Genomic DNA, 21,313 nt, shown 5'->3' with positions numbered 1-21,313 from the left:
GCACTAATGTAAAGAAAACAATATTCAATGCACAACAGACTCAACACAGAAGAAAAATAGCAATGTTGAAGACTAAGCCAAAGTCTTCTGTTCTTTGCTAAACCATTTCCCCTCACTGGAGACAACTGGAATATTCTGAATAAATAAAATAAGGCCAAGGAAACCTAATTATCTAAAGGTAAATGTTAGAAAACCACACAGGATGATCTTTTTAGACTCTGGCATCATTTCAATTTCTAGATAAATTATTATTTTAGTGTCATGGCAACTGGTCATCTGTTTTTATTATTCCATTTTTTTTTTTGTACGTTTAGGACAGGGCTGCATACCTATACATTGTTCCCCAGTTGATTGGAATTGGATGGTTATACAATCTTGTTTTAAAATGGCAGAAAAAAAAGAGCACATTTAGTCTGCTCTTTTCACTTTTGTATTTAATTTAAAAAATTAGCTGTCATATTTGGATTGGAATACTGTCTATGCTCTGTAGCATTCTGAGGAGAAGTCATATTCAGCATATGAATAAGCAAAAAGTGTCCTCTTGGTTGGGAGATGTATTGGATTGGACAGAAAACACGGAAAAGTAATTGGAAAGTAGTGCAAAGGCTACTTTGTGAGTGACAGAAGTAAATTACGTTTGGCACTGTCATGTCATCTATCTCAGAGAAAAATTGCTTTGTCAAGATATCAACAAAGCTTTAAAAGATGAGATAATGATTGAAAAACCAATTTTAGAAGACGGAAGTTTTTATACTCCAAAAGATGGTGGATGCAAAATATTTTATTCTTTGTTTTTTTTATATAACAAATGCTCTACACTCTGCACTCACTGGCAACCAAAGAAAGGATACGGAATAAGAAAAAATAATACAAAAATAATTCAAAACACTTTTCTCACAATATAAAATCAGACTTCAGTCGAGGAAAAAAAAAATCACTGCCAAGACATTTGTTTTTAACCTGTCACAGTTATCGTCACTCAAAATGATTTACAAAAATATAAATTTGAGAGAATATTTTTTGTCATTTCTGCCTTATTACACTGTTGTTGTTTATTCATAACTTCCCAAACATGTTTCCCTGGATATTCATATGGCATGAAGAGGACTATTTCTTTTATCATTTCTCAGCCTGGTTGTCATCAAAGGCAGTTTAAACACCAGGAGTCTTACAAAAAAAAAACAATGGGCTCTGTTAGAAGAGTCAAAACAATCTCTATTAAGTCTATGGATCGGGCCATAATCAAAATGTCTGTAATCAATAATCAATGTGTCTGTTTGATCTTAAATACAATTTATCACACACGCCATCATTCCTAGATATTCTTTTTGTGGATAAAGAAATGCCCTGAACATGAAGGCAGCCAGCATCTTCATGAGATGTGCCTGGAATGCTGAGGCAGAACACACAGAAACAACTTTTTTTTTTCTTTGTGGAGCAAAATCAAAGTTTTTTTTTTTTATTACATTTTTCTATTGTCTGTTGAAACTGATAGACCACTGCAATAAAACAGTTATTTTAAAGGGCTTTTTTCTCATCTTAACCAGGAGTGGTAGGTGTTGTATTTCTAAATGTTAATGTTGGTTTCTTAAAAATTATGAGAAGATATTGGCTGTCAAATTCTTAACTGCAAGTTTCAAAATATCTCCCAATTTTCACGTTTGTAACATTTCTTTCATCGCATCGTCTCTCCAAGCAAAAATGCAGTGTAAATAGAATGACAAATAAATTGTAAAACAAAATCCCAAATGCCTGAGGGCAGCTGTACTCTGAGACACACTCTGGCCATTTGACAGTTTAAAAAAAAATAAAAAAATCTCTGGCCTCCACGCATGTTTTGGGAGTGTTTGGGCAAAACACTGAGGTTTACATTCCTGGCATGCATTTGCAGAACAGAAAAAACACATAAGCATCATATCATATATGTGTGTGTGTGCGTGTGTATGTGTAAGGGAAAAGTAATAATTAGGCAGTGGAAAATGGTTGTCTGAATGAAAATAATCAGTTTCACGTTTTGTGCAAATAAAAAACAAAACATTTAAAATGAACAGAAACCATAAACTGTTATCAAAAACATACATAAAACTTCTAGTTCATATTTTTACCTTCAATAATGAAACGACTAGGGAAAAAAATGATGCTGCTGGATGTGAAAGCAACAACCCCCCACCAGAAACAGTTTTTCAGGGTTGAATTTAGGAGAAAATAAATCACACACAGAGCTGTGTAATTACAGCACAGTATTCAGAGCTTTATTTATTTTATTCCGTCTCTGTAAAATTTACATTTCAAATACCTGCAGACATAAAGCTGATCTGCATATTGCATTAGAAATGTGCTGTTTTTGACTGCAGGTAGGGTAAGTGCATGTTTATATGTGGCTACATGAGCAAAAGCTTGCAAGGTTAGAACGAAATAGGGATGCTGGGAAAAAAGGCTACGCTACACATGATTTTTCTGTGTTCTCATAGACATCACTCAAAGAATCTCTACTGAGTAATTTTCACTAAACATTTAACCGTAACAACATTTAGGACAATAATGATACTGAAATATTTAGATGCACACGTTTGGGTGTTCTCAAAGCTCTATTTTGTGAGGTAATTCAGGAACTAACTTATTAATCATCTTGTCCTACGCTGTTCACACCAAAGTTTTTTTTTTTTAAATGTCTAAACAAAAATTTGATGGAAAAAAGAGAGTAGATGCCAATGCACTTTTTTAAACAACAAACAACTTTGTGTATTTCCACAGATGGAAATACACAAAGAAAGACAGGAACACTGCAGATCCACACAAACATCTGACTCTTCTTTCTGTCTATAAAACGTAGATCAACTTCTGGGTCAATGGAAACTCAGAGCAATTTAAAAAAGGATGTAAACAACAAAAAAAATCAATTTCCCCCAGGTGTATTGTACTGCGACAGTTTTTCCTACCTTCAGTGCCAAAAGATGTTCATATTCACATTTTCTTTTATCTTTTATTGTGCGTGTGTGTGTGTGTGTGTGTGTGTGTGTGTGTGATTTTTATTGCTTTTGCTCAGTCAGCATGAAGCTGTGTGAGAGGCACAAAGAAACAGGGTGGTGGAGGCAAACTTTCGATGTATGCTGCTGTGGGATTCTCACTGAAATACAATGTCAGCAGTTATAAGTGCATATACTTCTGCATCTGGGTGTTCTTATAGCATCTCTTTAACGTTAGTTTACTTCTCTAATGTACATAAATATGGACAGGCATCCCAATGTAAAATCCCCCATTTAATTGCATTAGCGCAGAGGGAAGCTGAAGCTTTTTTTAGAAGCAGTTCTGTCCTTCCATCTTGTTACAGAATTAGAAAGAAATATAGAAGGACATCAAATAAAACAGCCAGACATCTCATTTTACGAAGGAACAAGCATATTTTACTTTTAATATCCATGTGCCATCAGCCAATAGGGCCATCTGCCCCCGGGAGCTGCTGTCACTGCTTGCACTGAGGCATTTGCCACCATCTCTTGTTCACTAATTGCAAAGAGGCTAAATTACTCCTCAGGGGAGCCAATTTGATGACTGACCATGTGAAAAAAAAAGGAAATGACATCCCTCTAACAAAGAGGTGGATTACAAGGACCAATTACAGAACCCGTTTAGGGCCACAGTGCATTTTACAGCGCCTGATAAATTAATATATATTTGAGGTTGATTACATGATTGCTGCAGCTCAGACTTTAGGTTCCAAATGAATAACCCGAAGAGCACAATTAAGCAAAACAGTAGACGCAAAAAAACACGCTGGTCCCACAAATGAGCATGGAAATTTATTCACACTCCTGGATGAACAAGCATTTTTCAGTATTTCTAAATACTGAAGTATTTGTCCTACAGTTTGCAATGATAATAGTCTTTAAAGATCCTTTTTGTCTGGGAGAATTGTTAAACTAGTAAATAAATTTACACTGAGCTGTCCTGTTTTTCAGGTTTTTCAAGCTTTTCTACTATTCAGATTTTTGTTCTGTCTTTTTATACCTTCAGTAGATGTAGGATGTCAAATAAAACCCAGTTATCTATAAAACAGATATGCTGATTTCAACTTTAGTGAGAAATGGCATCTGCAGTTCTCATCTCATACCAGAAACAAACTTCTTGGTTGAATGGAAATTATTTCAAAGCAAATCATTTTCATCTAAGAAATGCACTCCTAGTTTTATGGCATGCTTGACTTTAGGCTACTTCAACGGTTTTATTATTTCTTCTTTATTGTTTCTTCTAAAAGCAGCAGAGACAGTTTTCTACCTTACTACAAACACAATGTATAATTTGTATACAAACACAATGTATATTGTTTTAATGCTTACATTCAATTAAAAGTTTGTTATTTGAGTGTAATGGAAATAGATTTTCAATAATAGAAAGTCTATTACTGAATTAACATTTTCAACTAAGTATATAAGTATAGATTGACTTGGACCCATCTCTTGGTGAATCAGCTAACAGTGAATAAGATATGAGAGCAAGTTCAGAAATGAAAAAGGAAAGATAATGCATCATATAAATGAGAGAAAAATGTAAAAATCTTAGTCATGTGTGACTGGTTTGGCTCTTGACCTCAACACTAATGTGAACAGCTGTCATTTCTTACAAGTTTTGCTCTCTTTCCTTTAACTAGTGACTTGTATAACTTTTCATACGTTTTAAACTCTAATGAGTTCTCTGTCTTCTTCCACTTGTCTGTTTCACTAATTACCCCAATCAATATGATTCTTCCCCCAATCATAAAGTCCAGACTCACTTGGAATGGAAACATTCTCACATCAGTTTTATTAAAATCCAAACCCAGCTGTGAAACTGCTTGGCCAAAAAAATATAAAATAAAACCATCACAAATAGGCTACTTTATCAAAGTTTTCAAAGTTCTAAGTTTCTTTCTGTATCATAATAAAATTCCACCATTAGAATCAGTGAATCCTTACAGCACTGATAAAGTATTTTCATTTTGTACTAATTAGTTTATTTTAGATAAGCGATGTATTGTTAATTCAAACCTTCAAACCTTTTCTCTGAACCATCACACATGCACCTGCCAAGATTCTATCATTTGTCTTGTATTTTATTTAATAACTCCCCATCCCCATAGAGGGGACTAAATTGTGCCTCCACAAGTGTTTTCAAGAGGCCAGAAGTATCACAGGACCGATTCCTGATGAATTTTTTATTTTTTCATCCAGACGGCTTCCCGCGCCCCCCCTGCAATGGCACGGTGCCCCTCCTAGGGGGCGCGCCCCACAGTTTGGGAACCTCTGCTGTAGGGTTTTCCACCTCAGTATTTCCACTGTTAGACTGATGTCCATGCTCGAGTCGATTCTTAATTGGCTCAATTACTCATATTGGTTTTCCGGCAAGTTTCCAGTAAAGGTTTGATGGCCCCTGTTTTATTAAGTTTTAAAGCATCAAAATGCATAGAGACAGTTTTTATTGCACAAATCACATTTTCCATCATTACAGTACTAACAAAAATGATGTTTGAGAACAGTCTGTAGTCTGAACCAGCTTATCTCTGACTGACAGCAGCAGTGCTAAATTTTAAAGCTATACAAAGTGTTTCAAGTAAGATTCAATAACTCTACCTGCTAAAAAGTAATACAGTAGATTGAAAATGGTTCTTTCCTGTGAACCAGCATTTAGTTGCCAGAATCAATGCTGGAGGCAATAGAACCAAACATTTTAGAGGACACCTGGATTTGATGGTCCAAACTCAAAACTTCACAAAACTTGATCTAGATGAGCTTGTGTTTCTTTCACCGTTTTCCCTTACAGCCATGTTACTAGCACTTTGAAACCCATGTCATGTGGGTCTAAAAGTGGGAGCATGAAGGGGATTTGTTTTCTTTCTTTATGCACATTAAGTCCTGGAATGTCTTTGAAGTTTGTACTCTGCTTTGAACAGAGGGGTTCAATTCTCAATGTTCTTCCACATTATGACCAGGTATGTTACTTTGTTGGGAACTTATTTATTAATTATTATTATTCTTATTATGAGAGATGGAAAATTATATTGTGATTTACATAAAAAATGTCAGGCAGGGTAATGTGATGATGAAGTCGTGTACCGTAGCACGTTAGTTTTATTTTGTGTTTTATTGTGTTTTCTATGATAGTAAGAGACTGGTAAGCAATAGTTTGAGAGAGTTACTCATGCGCTTATCTCTAAGCTACTCCTCATGTCAAAGATTTTACATAAAGTAATCTGTAAACAGCTGCACAGATCAGACGTGGTTAAGTCATGAAATCAGACTGTGAAAATTCTGATTCACATATTTTAGATTTTGCTGCGATAACAATACAAAAACCATGCTTTTTTTTTTGGCCCGGATGAAATTTATGATGCTTCAGGAATTGTTTCGTCCTCTTTAGTACCTCTGAGTTGTAGCGCCTCGGAAGTACTTTTTCTTTCTTAGGATATGCTTCACATATCAGGCAACCTGGTTCAAAACTTTAGAAGAGATTTATCATTTTTATGCCTCTATTAGCTGTTCTTGAGCCCTGGAGACATCTCAAATGTAGGTGTTTCACACTGCTGCTTGACTAATGTCAGCACCTGGTTGCGTTTAAATTTTCCTCAGAGAAATTAAATATAAAATGAGTTCTTGTTGGTATGCTCCAGTCTTATTACTCAGTCACATGTTAATTACAAGGAATAAAACAAATTATCAAGTCTAAATTTTCTTTTTATTCAACTGCATGTAATGTGAACTGTCTTTTTTTTTTTTTTCTTACCATCTCCAACTAATTGCAGCAGAGCCAGGTCCAGTGGTCGTTTCCAGCGAGAATTCTTGTGCAGGGCGATGCCATAGCCTGTGGTGGCAAACACTTTCCCAGACCCAATGGTCATCACCTTATGAGATCAAGCACACATAGATAAATAAACATTATTACATCCCTTCTGTCTCTGCCGCCTCAGTGCAGTTATCTCTGTTTAAATATTTACGTCCCTTAAAATCCCAGCGCTGGAGAATGAGAAATGGTTTTGGGGAGGGGGTGCAGCTTTACATCGGTTGTAGTAATTACTGCAGTAGTGGCTGTTGTGTGAACCAGCTGGGAGCGTGGGCCTCACACAGACATCATTACAAATTATGACTGAGATTTTTATCCGTCCTGCAAGAGCCGCATCAGATGGACCCTTATAAATAAATCAACATCAGTGCTGTCTAAAAATGACATTATTAATTTAGCTAGAGGCCCAAGGGATCAATAAAATGGCGTCTGATGTGTTTGTTTGATTTATTGAAGGCAGATTTGGCCCTTGTAGAAATGTTCATTTAGATAGCTTACAGGGATCTCCTGCCCATATGTATGAGTGTGTCAGTGTGCAGAGCTGTGAAATGGCAGACCTATTCCTTACCTTGCAGCCCTCATCCTTCCTGGCCATATAGTTCAGCACAGCAGCATCATAAATAAAGGCATCTAGTTTTCTGCAAGGGAAGAATGAAGGTGGAAAATTACATCACAGAATTGGAAATCACTGCCCTGGAGCTAAATGACTATAGAACAAGCACACAAAATGACGGAATTGGAGGAAAAACCAGCACTATAAAAACAACCGTGCACAAAAGAAAACTGATTTTAAAGGAGGCCACTTTCTACACACAATTCTGCACCAACTTTCAAAAATCTTACAAGGAGATATTTATCATGGTGGAGGCAAAGATGTCATTTCTTCTCCTACAATAGCCACAAAAGAACCAAATACAATGCAGCATCAGGGGAGGCTGAGATTCAAGCAAAAGGGAGCGAATGCCGCTTTAGCTCAGCAGGAGAAAGGCTCACAGTTGCTGTAATCTCCCTCTGCAGCTGCCCGCAGAAACACAGATTGTTACATAAATGTGCAGACATGTTGATCTTGCCAGCATTCTCCAGCTACAGTTCTGTTGAAGTCACATACGGAACGTTATCCATTTCCCATTCCTTAACATATCTCCAGATAATTTCATGAACAAAGTTAAAAAGTATCCAGATGATCCAAACACCACAGCTACAGTCATTTCAGGTGTAAATTAGCTCTTTTAGTTTACTTTGAAACTTGAAAAATGTTAGTTTCCATGATTCCATAATATCCTAAGAGAACTACTCTCTGTCAGACTGTATGTCTACTGAAGTGTCTAATAATAAAACAGGCAACTGAGTCGTCACAGATTAGGATTTTTCTCTTCAAAAGCTCTCAATTTAGGCTCCCCAAACAATCACAAATAGGTTAACTATGTGTGATATCTCATTAGTCCAGAACTAGCTCTCAGTTCTGTTGCTGACTCAGGCTCCTCAGGAAGTTCCCTTGAAGGACAGGAAACTTCCCCTTCAGGAGTTCCTGCATCTCGATGCATTAGAAATGCCACTGCACCACATTACTTTTCTGTACCTGTTCTAAAACTGCCAGAATGTCGCTTTGCTGAAACAGCTTCAAGAAAGAAACAGAAATTACTTACGCTTATATGATTAGGGAATTGGTTCAGCCCGATAAACTGGCTTAACCAAAATGTTTTCTGCACATTTTCACTCCTTTCATCCAGGAAAATCTAATTTATTTGAACTTTTAGCTCCAAATGGAACATAATGTAGCAGTTTTGCAAACTGGGAAGTAGTTTTTATTTTCTATTTGAAAGTACTGCAACAAATGAAGATGAAATTCACATATATTTTTTTTATAAAACAATAAATAAACACATTTTTAAGCTGAATCTCAAAGTTGATGCATCACCAACCATGAAAGAAGTGAAAGTGTGGAGTGCCGGTGAAGAATACAAACAATAATTCCCTTGATTGAGTATATTACATCTGAATATCATAAAATAAAAAGAAATAAACCAAATAAAGACTCCCTCTCCGCACCGTAAACACAATGTACAAAACTGTTTACCAAACACTGTTAATCAACTCTAAATGTGAGGTCAACCAAGACTCAGCTCTAATAAGAAACATAGCAGAACTGCTTCACAGGAGTTTGAAATTAGGCAGGCTGTGAAAAATGAATGGAGATAAAAAGTGAATTAAAACCATTCATAATGAAATAATAGACTGAATTTAACAGCTCAGCTTTGACTGATGATGCATATCTGAGGATATGATGATAAATTTGTCAGCACACCTGCTCTTCCACTTCCCATTCATTTATATTCACATTGAGGGAGCAGCATGCAACAACCAGGCCCCTCATAGAAGCAGACTGCGCTTCAGGATGCAGAACTGGGAAGAGGTGAGGAGGTTATGTCAACGAAGGAGAGACGAAGGGGAGGAAAGAGGGATGATGAGGAGATGATAGATGAGATTATTTGAGGGATGGGAGAAGGAACTGCAAAGACATCCATTAGCTGTTAGCAAGGAGTTCATGAGGGAGGAGGGAAACACAAAGCAGAATAAATGATTGGAAGGAAAAAGTGAGAGGGAAAGTATGGAAATGCAATGTTTGTCAGAAATCCCAGGAATCTTGATGACATCTGGCTTTGAAGGCATGAACTTAAGTTTCCTTTGTAAATAATATCAAGTTGGGATGAATCCAGGGAGATAAGCAGAGTGAGATAAACAGTGGATAACGAGAGCGGGAGTGAGATGAAGAGATAGATAAAGAGAGGTAGTTACTGATGTAGGAGGCACAAGGATGATGAGCAGATATGATAAAAGAAATGTATTATCATGGAGCACATCCAAACTTGTTCAGACGTGTCTCGTTTGCATTACTCCCCCTCAATCTTAACCCCCGCACTCCTTGAGCAGAATTAACTGTGCAATGTATATTTTACTGTAAGGAGCTCGGTGGTCATGATTTTCCCACCGCACTGCGGTTGTGGTTGGTATGTATTATTAAGAAGCTGTTCATTTCCTTTGGCTGTTTGTTTGCCTCCCTCTCCTGCTCCTTCATGCAGCAACAATGATCCTGATGGGACCTCAGAGGTTACAACAGTTAGCTGAAGCTTCTGAGGTAGCACCGATCAATGCGCTCACAGCCACGCAAGAGGATTGTGTAACTGAGCCGAGTGCGGATGAAACAACTGCTTCCAGTAAAGGATCAAATAAAGAGTTTACGGGTTTGGTGTACAGTTTGTACATCTCAAACTTTTCACATCTTGTCTCATCAAATCACAAACTTTAATGATTTAATGAGTTTATGTAAGTGACCAACACAAAGGACCATATACATTGTTTAAAAATCATTTACACTTTTATTCAGCTACCTTTACTTTGACACCCCAAAATAAAATCCAAGGAAACACATTTCTTAATGAGTAAATGTAGTTTATATGTGGTTAATGTCTTGTCAGGACAAATCCAGCTGTTCTGTCAAGGCATCCATGGATGTTTTTAGTTTATTTAAACTACTGAACATGCCAGACATTTCAGAGATTAATTTTTGAATGGGTTATAAAACAATCTTCCACGGTTTGACATTTTATGAAGGACTATTCAAGCCATGTTTTGAGAATTAAAAGATTATGGAACAACTGTAAACCTTCAAAAGAATGACCATGTAAATAATTTGTCCTCCCTGGTAACTTGGCAAATTATCAAAGACGTCCATGACTCTGGGGGGTTTGTATCCATAATTCCACAATTCAGGTGATAGAATTTATGAACAGGATAACTATTAGCCATCCACTTGACAGATCTAGCCTTTGCAGGAATGTGAGAAAAATGAAGGCACTATTGAAAGATGTCATTTCTTCAGTTTGCAACAAACCAAGCAGGGTGAACCCAATATGTGAAAGAATGTGCTCTGGTTAGATCCAATGAAAACCAAAATGTTTGACCTATGAAAGAAAAAATGGTATGTGTGGCAGAAAACTAAACGTGTACATCACCCTGAGTACTCCTTTTGTGTCGTTAAAAGATTGAGGTGGCAGGGTCACGCTGTGTTAAAGAGAGACTTTTAAATGTTACAAAAGACTCCAGACAAGGGCAGAGTTTCAACTTGCAGCAGGACGACAACATTAACCAAAAAAACATAAAATGCAATGGACTGCTTTAGCCTTACGTATATCCATGTGTTAGAAAGGGCTGGGCAAAGTCCAGACTAAGTTCTGAGGGAAAATCTGTTGCAAAACTTCAAAATTGATTTTCACAGAAGATTTCCATCCAATTATACAGAGCTTGAGTTATTTTGAGTTGCAGAAAGGAGGAAAACATCCCTCTGTACATGTGAAAAGCTGGTTCACACTGCAGTAAAAGGTGGTTTCATAAATGTCAATTTAATGGGTCTGCAAAAGAAATACAAGGATCCTGTTATGTGCACTACTTTGTGCTGTTCTCTCATATAGACTAAAGTAAAACCCATTAAACTTTGGAGTTCAAATGAGATAATCAAAATGTTGATAGGGTTTAAATAATTTTGCAAACTGTAAATCAAGGGTAAGTACTATTGTAAAAAAATATATCTGCAGCTACACTTGATATTTAACACCAAAACAATTTAAAAGTAAAGATCTGCTCAATAAATCGTCTTGCGGATGCTATAAATTTGCTTTTAAAAGCAAACGAGACATGAGCTCAATAAATCTATAGTCATAAAATGTACAATTAAAACATTGTAAAGGGCATCCAATCAGAACATAATAATAGCATCATATATCCTGCAGAACAGAATAGCAATTATAAAGAACAACATTGTTAATGTTGCAAGTGGAAGTGTGAAAACTTTAACTGTTTGGTACTGAAAGCTTACAGGCTAAAATAAACCAAACAATCTTTTACAAAATGCATTTTCTGGATCCAGCCGTGGGCTCGTCTGTAGTGCTGGAGTGTGTTGCATTGAAAAAGTGTGTTTTGTGTTTGACATGGTGTTGGATTAAACCCCTAGAGAAATTAGGCCATTTTGTTTGGTCATTAGTAGTGTCCACAATGATTTTTTTAACAAAATCATTAATTATCTTGCAGCTACATTAGCCATCACCTCAGAGTAAAGACTGGGCACCACTGAGTGCATCTTTGCAAATTAATGAGAAACTTCTCAGTCAGCGAGAGCTTGACTAAAACTGAACGTTGTTTCAGAATGTACGTAATTCAGTTTTACGTTATTTAGCAAAATTGACTTTTGTTTAAACTAAATGTGTGATGGACATTCATGCATAAAACAGTGGATTCCCACATCTAATTGAGTGTTTATTTGAGTTGCTGGTAAATGTGTAATACCATATCCTAAAAAAGCACAACCTGTGAGATCTCTTCAGAATTAAATACAAAACTGATTGGCATCACAGCAGCATCCTTACCTTACTGGTAACTCATTGTGTACAGTGTCACTTTACCACTAAATGTACAGAGTTCACAGATGACTTCATGACAGATAAAGGTCAACAACACAGAAGCACAGGCTAATTGAAAAATGGAACAAATGCAACTTTTACAAAAATATATATGATCAAATAGGTAGGAAAGACAAAAGCTCACTGGTGTCTGCACACCTTCCCAGTCATACCTGTGGGCAGTCAATGCTGCAGGGAGTGGTAACTCTAAAGCTGTGTACATGAACAGCCTTTGTTAACTGTCTGGTAGCTGACTGGAGGCATTTCTTCTGAAACTCTGAAGGTTGTTTTCTCACTGATCTTGTTTCCAAAGTGCCAACAATCAAATGTCCATAACTTTTTTCTCTTTTTTATTTAATTTTTGTGTTGACATCCTTAGAAAGCTTGGAATCCACATAGTAAATTACTTGAAATGCCCCCAGGGAGACTAATGTTATAGCGAATGAAATATATTTTTACTAAGCTCACAGTTCTGTCAGAGAAATGTTTTTTAGTGGCCTGATTTAATATTCTATTCCGAAATATGTTGTCATCATTAGCTGTGAGTGGAATCATCATAAACAACAGAAGAAGAAGCTTTAAAACACTGTTCTGGGAGTAACTAATCTATATAATGTGTTTCACTTAGTGTATTAGGTTACTGAATTAAATTAAGTCAATCACACTCTAATTGATCAAAGATGACTGTATGGATATCTAAGCAGCCCTGCAGCAATTTCTCCCTCCACCACCTTCATCATCTTCTCTCTTTCTTACCCCGACTTCAGGTTGTCAATGGCCTCCTCCACACCTTTCTGGTTGTTGCGGATCATATACTGGTGCATGTTGGGATAGTTGGAGCGGATGTTCTCCTCGGTGCTCCCATTCGGCACTGTACCAAAGCGCAGTGGTGGGTACTGCTCTGTCGGCTGCTGAAACTGCACGAGAGGAACAGGTGGGCAGAGATTAACGTGGCAGACGGAAAGTGGGAAGCAAACGCAAGTCACTGGAAAAAATGAGGGAGATGAGTTGATCTCCGCTGCAGCAAGAAGTGCTGAGGAGATTCAAAGTCTACACTTTCAAAGTGAGGCCTGGAGGGTGGAGTTTTCTAAAGAGGTGGGGCAGACTTTAATAAAACACGTGAGGTTTTAAAGTGTCGTAGCAGCAGGAGATGGCTTGTGGATTCTATTGACAGGAATCAGACTGAGGAAAGCCTTCACGTTGTTATGCTACAGAAAACAAAAATAGTAACCAATTTTGTGTTGACAGTTTTAAATGCTTTCTATCTTGAATGTTTTTTTTTTTTCATTTTTGACTTATGCAAATCCACATAAAACTTGTAGTTTGAAATTCTTATTTGCACCGTCTACTCAAGATCTCACCTTCTTATCAGACAGCCCAGACACCGTGTCAATGTACTCCTCCTGGATCATGAAGGCAGCCAGGTTGGCAGTGTAGGAGGCCAAGAAAATGACAGCAAAGAAGGCCCAAACCAGCACCTGGACATGGAGATGATTAACGAGTCAGGAGCGTGACAAGGAGCAGGAAGTATTTTTAAGGTTCTGGAGACAATTTCAATTTCTGAACCTGCGGCTGAAGGTCTCTGTTGAACTGAGCATCATTTATCAGGGAGTCATGTTTAACCTCCTAAAATGTCACTGAAACCTTGACACGCGTTCTTTCAACTTGTTGTAGAAAACTATATAGCAGCAAGATTAGTCAAAATACATGAGTCAAAATACATTGTAACTTTCTTTTTCACAGCATTGATATCCTCAAGCAATCCTTGAAACTCTGATCAAGAAAAACGAGCATTACTGATATTCAACCAGAACAGGTTTTACGCAATGGATTAGTTTCAGAATCAGTCTCTAAGAGATCACTAAATGTATAAACATAAATGTTTCAGTCATGACAACCCGTAACTATATTTGGAAAATGATTTTTAAGTAAGAAAGAAAGTAATTCCTGAATTGTGATCAAAACTCCACCACTTCTAAATTTTACCAAAATAAGAAGAAATGCTGAAAAAGCAGAAGACAAAATATATTGATATTTGTGGACCATTTGATTAGATCTCTCAGAATGTATATAGAAAAAAAGTGAACTCAAACAGCACAAAATGTGTTGATGTCCAACTGCTATTTGACAGGGCATTGGCTATGGGCAGAATTAATCATGTAAACAAAACAAGCTTCTTTATTTATTTATTTTTGAAGAAAATCAGAGAATCTGCAGTGGAAATTCACCAATTAGTTGTAAGCATTCCTGTAGCTATATGAAAACCTTCAGCTTTTTTAACAGAAATATATAGTCATAGTCCTGATCATTTAATTAAATTTGGTCTAACAACATGTTACTAAGATGATTAATGCTATTTCCAACACTCTATAACAGAAGCTGCCCTAAATAACAGTCTTGTCAATAACAGAACCCCTGATGTTAAAAGCACTTGGCATAAAATGTAGCAATTTAGATGCGACACTTTAACTGCCCGTCATTGTTCAAGTCTGACTTTTAACTAGAAAGGAAAGGAAATATATGGACCATAGTACAATGCAATGAATACATTCTTGCAGTTAATGATGAATGGGGTGTTATGTTTCTGTTTATGTAAACTACATTTGTCTAAATATTAGTGATGTTTAGGATAAATTCTCAGATATGTGGTATATTTGGATTGACAGATTTTGCTGATAAGAAATAAAAAGGAAACAATGTTTGTAAAGTTTAGGAGACATGCCTGTAGTCACCAGCAACATTAAGGTCTGAAAATGAACACAATGAATTATTTGAAGTCCTCCCATGTTAGCTGGTGAGGTTTCTGATTATATCAATCTGCAAGAACATGCTTAAAGAACTATTTCTACAGAAACAAGACCTTTGGGGGGAAAAAAGAGTTGTCAATGCAGAAAAATAAATCATAAAGGGACATATGGGATTTGGTGAAAAATAAAATGTTCCCATTTTGTCATCTCACTACAAAGACACATTTTGTTGGGAAGCAGAAAATACATTTGCAAAGACCGAACTAAAATAAGCATCTTCACTTTACCTCATTGACCCCCTTTGTAAAGCTAATTGAGCAGCTAATGAGCTCGTGAGATGATCAGGTTCGTTGTCAAAAGCACTTGGACTGACTTTATGAGTAAAAGAAAAAGACATTTTGAGTCTGTCACTGCAGGCTGAGGTCACTAGCTTTTGGCTCACTTATTCTGTTATAAGGACGCACATAAAATGTCAGTTTCACAAATAAAATAAAGAAAAAACAGTCAGTGAGTCAGCTATACAATAAGAAGAGAAAGGAGACAAGCAAAAAGCAAATCCGTGAAACTAAAAGTGAATTTAGTGAGCAGAATAGTCACCATGATCTTGCTGGTTGTTCCTCTGGGATTTTCCACAGGAACAGAGTTGTTAAAAACGAGCGCCCAGAGCAGCCAAACAGATTTACCAATGGTGAACTTGGATCCCCCCGATTCTGGAAATGAGTAAGGAAGAGGAAGACGTTAAAAATAAAGCAGTTTCCATGAAGCAACATTTTGGGGATGCAGTAAATATCTTGTGCTACAAAGTGGAAAATAGTAACATGTCAATTCAAAATGTACCATCACTTCCTGACATAGATTCTCTACTTGAAACACAACTTGTCCTGGGTCTCAAACCTTCATTTTTTAAATCTTAAATCCTAATCTTCAGTATGACTTTAATGGTGATATTTTTACAGATGAGAAACTGACCTTCCCCCAAAAATCTACAAAAACAGAAACTAGCAGGAAAAAGGAAGGACTAAAGAAATAAAAAAAAGGAAAATACATAAAAATATAGAAGGATACAACTTTAAGACAATGGGACAGTGAATAATGTAAAGAAGGATAAATGATTTATAACACTCTTCTTGTATTTTACTGCTTTTTCAGACCTGGAAGCTACTGAAATCAATTCTATACATTTGCTGACTGGATACAACCCCTGAGTATTTAATACAGATTGATTTCCTGGTACCACATGAAAATATTATATCTTATCAATTTTGCTAACAAAACATGAATAACAAATACGTCAAAGATGATGTTAAATAACATGTAGTGTTCAAGGAAAAAAAAAAAAAAAAAAACCTACATAAACACTATCGTCTGGTGCTGCTGGTGTGTCTGGTTTGAATTTACTGCAGGGATTCAACGTTCTAAAAAAATGTCCACTGGAAACACAGCCAAACCTTTTACAATAAGGATTCTCCAAACACTTATTTGGAGGTTTTATCCTGTTAAAGTATGCATTTCTTTGGGCCAGTTGTAATAAAGTAGTCGAGGAACTTTCACCAAACAGCAGAAAAAAGACATTTTTAGACTTGTTGTTGGACTTGGACATTTAAATATGTGGTTTTTCAATATTGGTTCTGGACAGAATGTTATTCAAGTAAATGTAAATGTAAGAATCTGAACAGAAAGTGGACCTAACTAATTCAAAAGTTCAAAAGTGATATCTAAAGGATATGTGGTTGAACAGAGATGGCAAGCTGAATATTTGATCTTTGCTATTCTACATTTATAGTGATATAGTTCTGTTATTACGACCAAAAACAAATCTTAGATGGGAAATAAAATGTTTGCTACTGAAGGTTAAACTCAAGAAGGTTTAATGCAGAAGGAGAATCTAAACTGCCTTTGGCCTGTCATGCTGAAATTGTTTTTTACAACGTGTGTCAATCAAATAACATATAATGAGAAACATCTCTGGATAATCAAGTAAAATGAATATGGCTGGACAGAATGGCAGTCAGCAAAAAGTTGGACTAAATCATAAACTGATAAGTGGCAGAAAAATGTCAAAACCATCCATCACTGCATTGTCAGTGTTTGCTTTATAACATATAAATGAGGCATACTGTGGAGTGATTGCTTTGACTTGTGCAGTCAAATAAATAAATAAAAAAAATTAAGAAAAATAGGACGCTTTGCATAATTTGTGCAAACGTCCTCCTCAAATCAGCCCCCCCTCGCTTACTTAACTGACAAATTGACAAGTTGGTAATAATGGCGTGACATGAGCAGTGGCGGTGGCTTGATTGGCATGCTAAAGCTGGAGGGACTCCATCTCTTACTCTTGGCGCTCTGCAGGCTACGGTTGTATCCCACGGGGCTGAAGAACTCAAAGATGAAGACGGTGACAGCCACCACTGACAGGCACATCACAAACATCATCACCCACACCGCCGGGCTGTAGGGCTCTGCAACGCACAGAGAAACACACAGACGCCCATGCAAACATCAGATAGAGTTATAGAAAGGTGTCCGTCATCCACAAAGCCCGACAATATCAAACATGAACTTGAATGGATGGTGGACAAGAAAAGGAAGAGAGAGAAAAAAAAAAAGAGTTCTGGGCCTTCTACTGGCTTTAACTTTAGCAGTATTGTTTTTATCTGTGATGGGGCTGTTTGTATCTATAAAGACAGTCAAATGCTAATTTTTTAACTTATTGTAAGCCTAATATTTTGTAAGGAGAAAAATATTGGATCTTGTCCACAAAAAACACTGAAAATGGCGAAGAGGTGAACAGAAAGCAAGAGGAAAGATTTGTCTTTTCTGTTGCCTTTTTAGCCATGCGCATTTAGTTTGAGTCTATAATGAACAATCTAATGACTTAAACTTTCAGATTTTATGTATTTTTGGTAAAATATTCATTTTCAATGTCATACTGTGCACATGAAGGGCTTTAGGTAAATTAAAAAGAAATTTAATGTTCTACTGTTATGAGTATTGCCTTCCAATAGATGCAAGAACAGATTTAAAGACGTTTTTTACCAAGTAAAAGTGATTTTTTTTTGCAGTGTTTAGCTGTTCATGATTATTGTCAATTTTTGAACCATCTCTCAACAAGAAGCCAGCTTTCCAGAGTAACCATACTATATTTATTAGCCTAAAATATGGACTTGGATTGTGGAATCCTTTACTTTGGAGAAATTCTTACTTACTTTTTATTAAATGCATAACTGTAGGTGTTGATAATTTTACAAAGACCAGCACAAAGTTAGGAAACCATACAGTTTACAGTAGGAAACAGCACAGGGAGCGTTGGCTCATAAACATGGGAAGGCTTTCTTGGCGAGTAAACAATACATTGTATCCTTGTCACGTTATATCAGTGCTACTTTTTTTGACAGACATATTTATGTAAGGAATATCAACTACATCAGGTTGTGTTAATGTCAAGAATATTTTTAGTGTTATATTTACCTCTATAGAAAGAAATGTAAAACCTGAAAACTACAGCACAAAAAAAAAAAGCTTATTTCCTTTTCACAAAGCGAGGAAGAGCGAAACTGTTGGCAGTGGAAACCAAAAGATCCATCTGAGATTTTCCACTGTGCAACACAGACTGAGATCAACAGTGCTAGCAGGCGTACTGCTAATCAAACTACACTGGAGAGAAAAGCAGAGCTGCTGGGTTGATTCATCTCCACCTTACAGGTGAAGATGCTAAATCAAAGTCGACATTGTGCAGGCATACCAAAGAGCTACAAGCTCTGTTTACATACCGGGCTTTTAGCCGAGGCTTCCCTGCAGAGATGTACAGTGAGGGAGCAGGTGGAGACTCTCAGGATTTATCCATTAAACTCGCTGCCTGGCAGGGCTAATATGCTTTTAAGGCTGCGTGAGCTGCCAAAATGTGTGCCATGAGGGCTGAGGCACTGCTTTATAGTTCTACCGAGATTTTTCATACCGCAAGAGTAGAAACCGTCATTACTTTGCTGCACATGATTTACAAAAAATAAGAAATGATTTTATTGGATTGTAGGAAAATGCATTGTCAGAAAAAAACAAATAAAAAACTGAAAGAGCCTATTTGCTTTGAATTAGTGTTCCTTAACACTTACAAGTATTTAATTTTAATGTTTCTGGAGGTTCTACTAATAAAGTGAAATCCTAAGCACTTAAAGCTACTGACTTGCTAGTGTCTGCACGAGAGGTGTTTCATTAACTCGGAGCAAGAGGAACCTGTTTATAGTTGTTTTTCACAATGTGTAGTTTTTAATTCAGTCACGTGTGCTGTACACCTGTGGGTAAATCAAAATTGCTTCGACAGAGGAAGATTGTAAATAATTACTTTGTGCCCTGAAAATCCTGAAGGTTGCATGATATTTATTTTCTTATAGTCTTTTGGGTGAGAGGCGTAAAAAGAAGCAGCGTTGTTTTGAAAGTGATGTCAGCCTTGAGTTAATATGCGAGGGGCTTTATTGTTTTTGCCCCCATTCAGGGCCAGCTGCCTCTCAGCAAGCCCCACAGTTTGGTCTCCAACAGTTATGTTTGCTTTTGGGACAACAGTGGTCTAATTTTAAATCCATACCGAAGCAAAGCTCATCAACAGAAGATAAATTCCCTGTTTCAAAGCTGCTCTTTGTAATACCTACACCTGGTTGAGGTCAGGTACCAGCCAGACTGGTTTCAGTGCCACTGAAACACACGTGGTTAAGATTGGGGTTAATGAGGTTTATTTGTCCTACCTCAAGGACAGGTTGGCAGCAGGTGCTAAAAAAGCAACGGCATCATGTATTTGTTTTGCGTGGCAGCATGTTCACAGTCGGTATTAGGGATTTAGACAGATTACTGTCATTCTCTGAGCCCTGGGAGTAGCAATACCAACTAGAATTAGCTATTTAAAAAAAAAAAAGAATGGTGACAATAATAGGAGGTCAGGAGCTAATTTAGCTTTTATAAACTGAAACATTGTGAAGAAAAAGGACATGCCAAAAACAGATTTCTTCTTTACGCTCCGAAACATATTTCAAGTCATCAGATATTTTTTTTTCCATCATGATTATTTGAACTTTCAGTATCCGGCAGTTTTTCCATATTACTGTGTGTATTGGACTGTGCATTAACAGTTTAAAGAGCAAAACAAACATCTGAGCTGACAGGAGAGTGATAAGAGTGACTTCAGTCACAGGCAGAGTCTAAACGGACAGATTTTAATCAACATTTCTGACTCATCCTGGTTTCTGATGACAAAGGCATTAAAATATGTGAATGTTTTACGAATTGAGCCATTATAAAATGCAATTCATGGGAGCAAAGGTAAAGAGAAAAAAAAGAAGGACGCTTACAGGAACTATGTGGTAACAAAGTTAAAATGCTAATTGATGAAGACTTGTGTTGATTTTTTTTAACCTTTTCTTTTTAAAGAAAGTAGGTTGTCGGACAAGAATGAGGTCATTTTCAACTGAACTAAATTCTGTTTTTTTTTAAGGATTAACTGGCACAACATTATGTACATTTCTCCTAAAACAGATGCAGGTCTGTTGTTACTGACATTTTAAAATATCTGGTATTTGACGTCAGAATGAGCAAAAATCCAGGAAAACTAACAGTTTCTAAATAAAAGTCGGCTGAAAAAAAAAAAAAGATTTTAAAAAATCATGTTTTCTGTTTACATAAAGTTCAAGAAAATTACTCTTGCTTACATTTTCTATCACTTTAAATACTAACAAGGAGATGATTAAGCCGTATTTAACAGAAATGACTTTGCTCACTAAACTTCTAAATGCCTTCCTGCGTTTTATGAGTCATTTTCTTCCTCCCACTCAATTTGCTGAAGTCGCCTCGTTCTTACTGTGCTTTGTTTTTTCTCCCTGGATTGACTCTTTTGCTATTGACCTCTTGCGTTTCGTTTTGCTCTCGATTCTCTCTGGCCTTGCATACCTGTTATATTCTGTCAGCACTGCATGCAGTCACAAATTGCATTCAAAAGTACCACCGCACCAATGAGGCCAGAGCTTGGTGTGGCATCACTGCCTGTCCTGTAGACTGGAGAAAATGAGATAAAAAAGCCTTGGGAGCGCTGCACCTCTGCCCAACCGTGACATGTTTCAGATTGTCTTTTAAATCTCCACTGACAGACAGATTGATGTACTTCTGCAGCTGTGAACGCATGAATTAAGGTGACTTAAGGCGTAAAGGAAAAGATCAGGTTTATGAGGAGAGAACCTGATTTTTGGTCAGATCCATGACCTTTGAGATGTAAATGTCATTACAAAGACAAACAAGCTGAACATTTTATTGAGTTTTGCT

At 36.8% G+C, this 21,313-nt stretch overlaps 1 protein-coding gene across 1 annotated transcript in view; it reads right to left on the bottom strand.

Annotated features, from left to right (window-relative positions):
• Positions 1–21,313, bottom strand: part of grin2da (glutamate receptor, ionotropic, N-methyl D-aspartate 2D, a) — a 187,120-nt gene that overhangs the window by 12,715 nt on the left and 153,092 nt on the right. Inside the window, exons 11-16 of the mRNA XM_015044502.1 lie at positions 17,347–17,472; positions 15,611–15,723; positions 13,628–13,744; positions 13,023–13,183; positions 7,382–7,451; positions 6,757–6,874 (exon numbers count right to left, since the gene is read on the bottom strand). Of these exons, the coding sequence (XP_014899988.1) occupies positions 6,757–6,874; positions 7,382–7,451; positions 13,023–13,183; positions 13,628–13,744; positions 15,611–15,723; positions 17,347–17,472 (705 nt within the window). The remainder of the gene's footprint in view (positions 1–6,756; positions 6,875–7,381; positions 7,452–13,022; positions 13,184–13,627; positions 13,745–15,610; positions 15,724–17,346; positions 17,473–21,313) is intronic.

Source organism: Poecilia latipinna, unplaced genomic scaffold (genome assembly GCF_001443285.1).
Source record: "Poecilia latipinna isolate Pla-1442-1.1 unplaced genomic scaffold, P_latipinna-1.0 Scaffold679, whole genome shotgun sequence".
Taxonomy (NCBI): Eukaryota; Metazoa; Chordata; class Actinopteri; order Cyprinodontiformes; family Poeciliidae; genus Poecilia; species Poecilia latipinna.
This window is presented reverse-complemented; position numbering and strand designations above follow the sequence as displayed.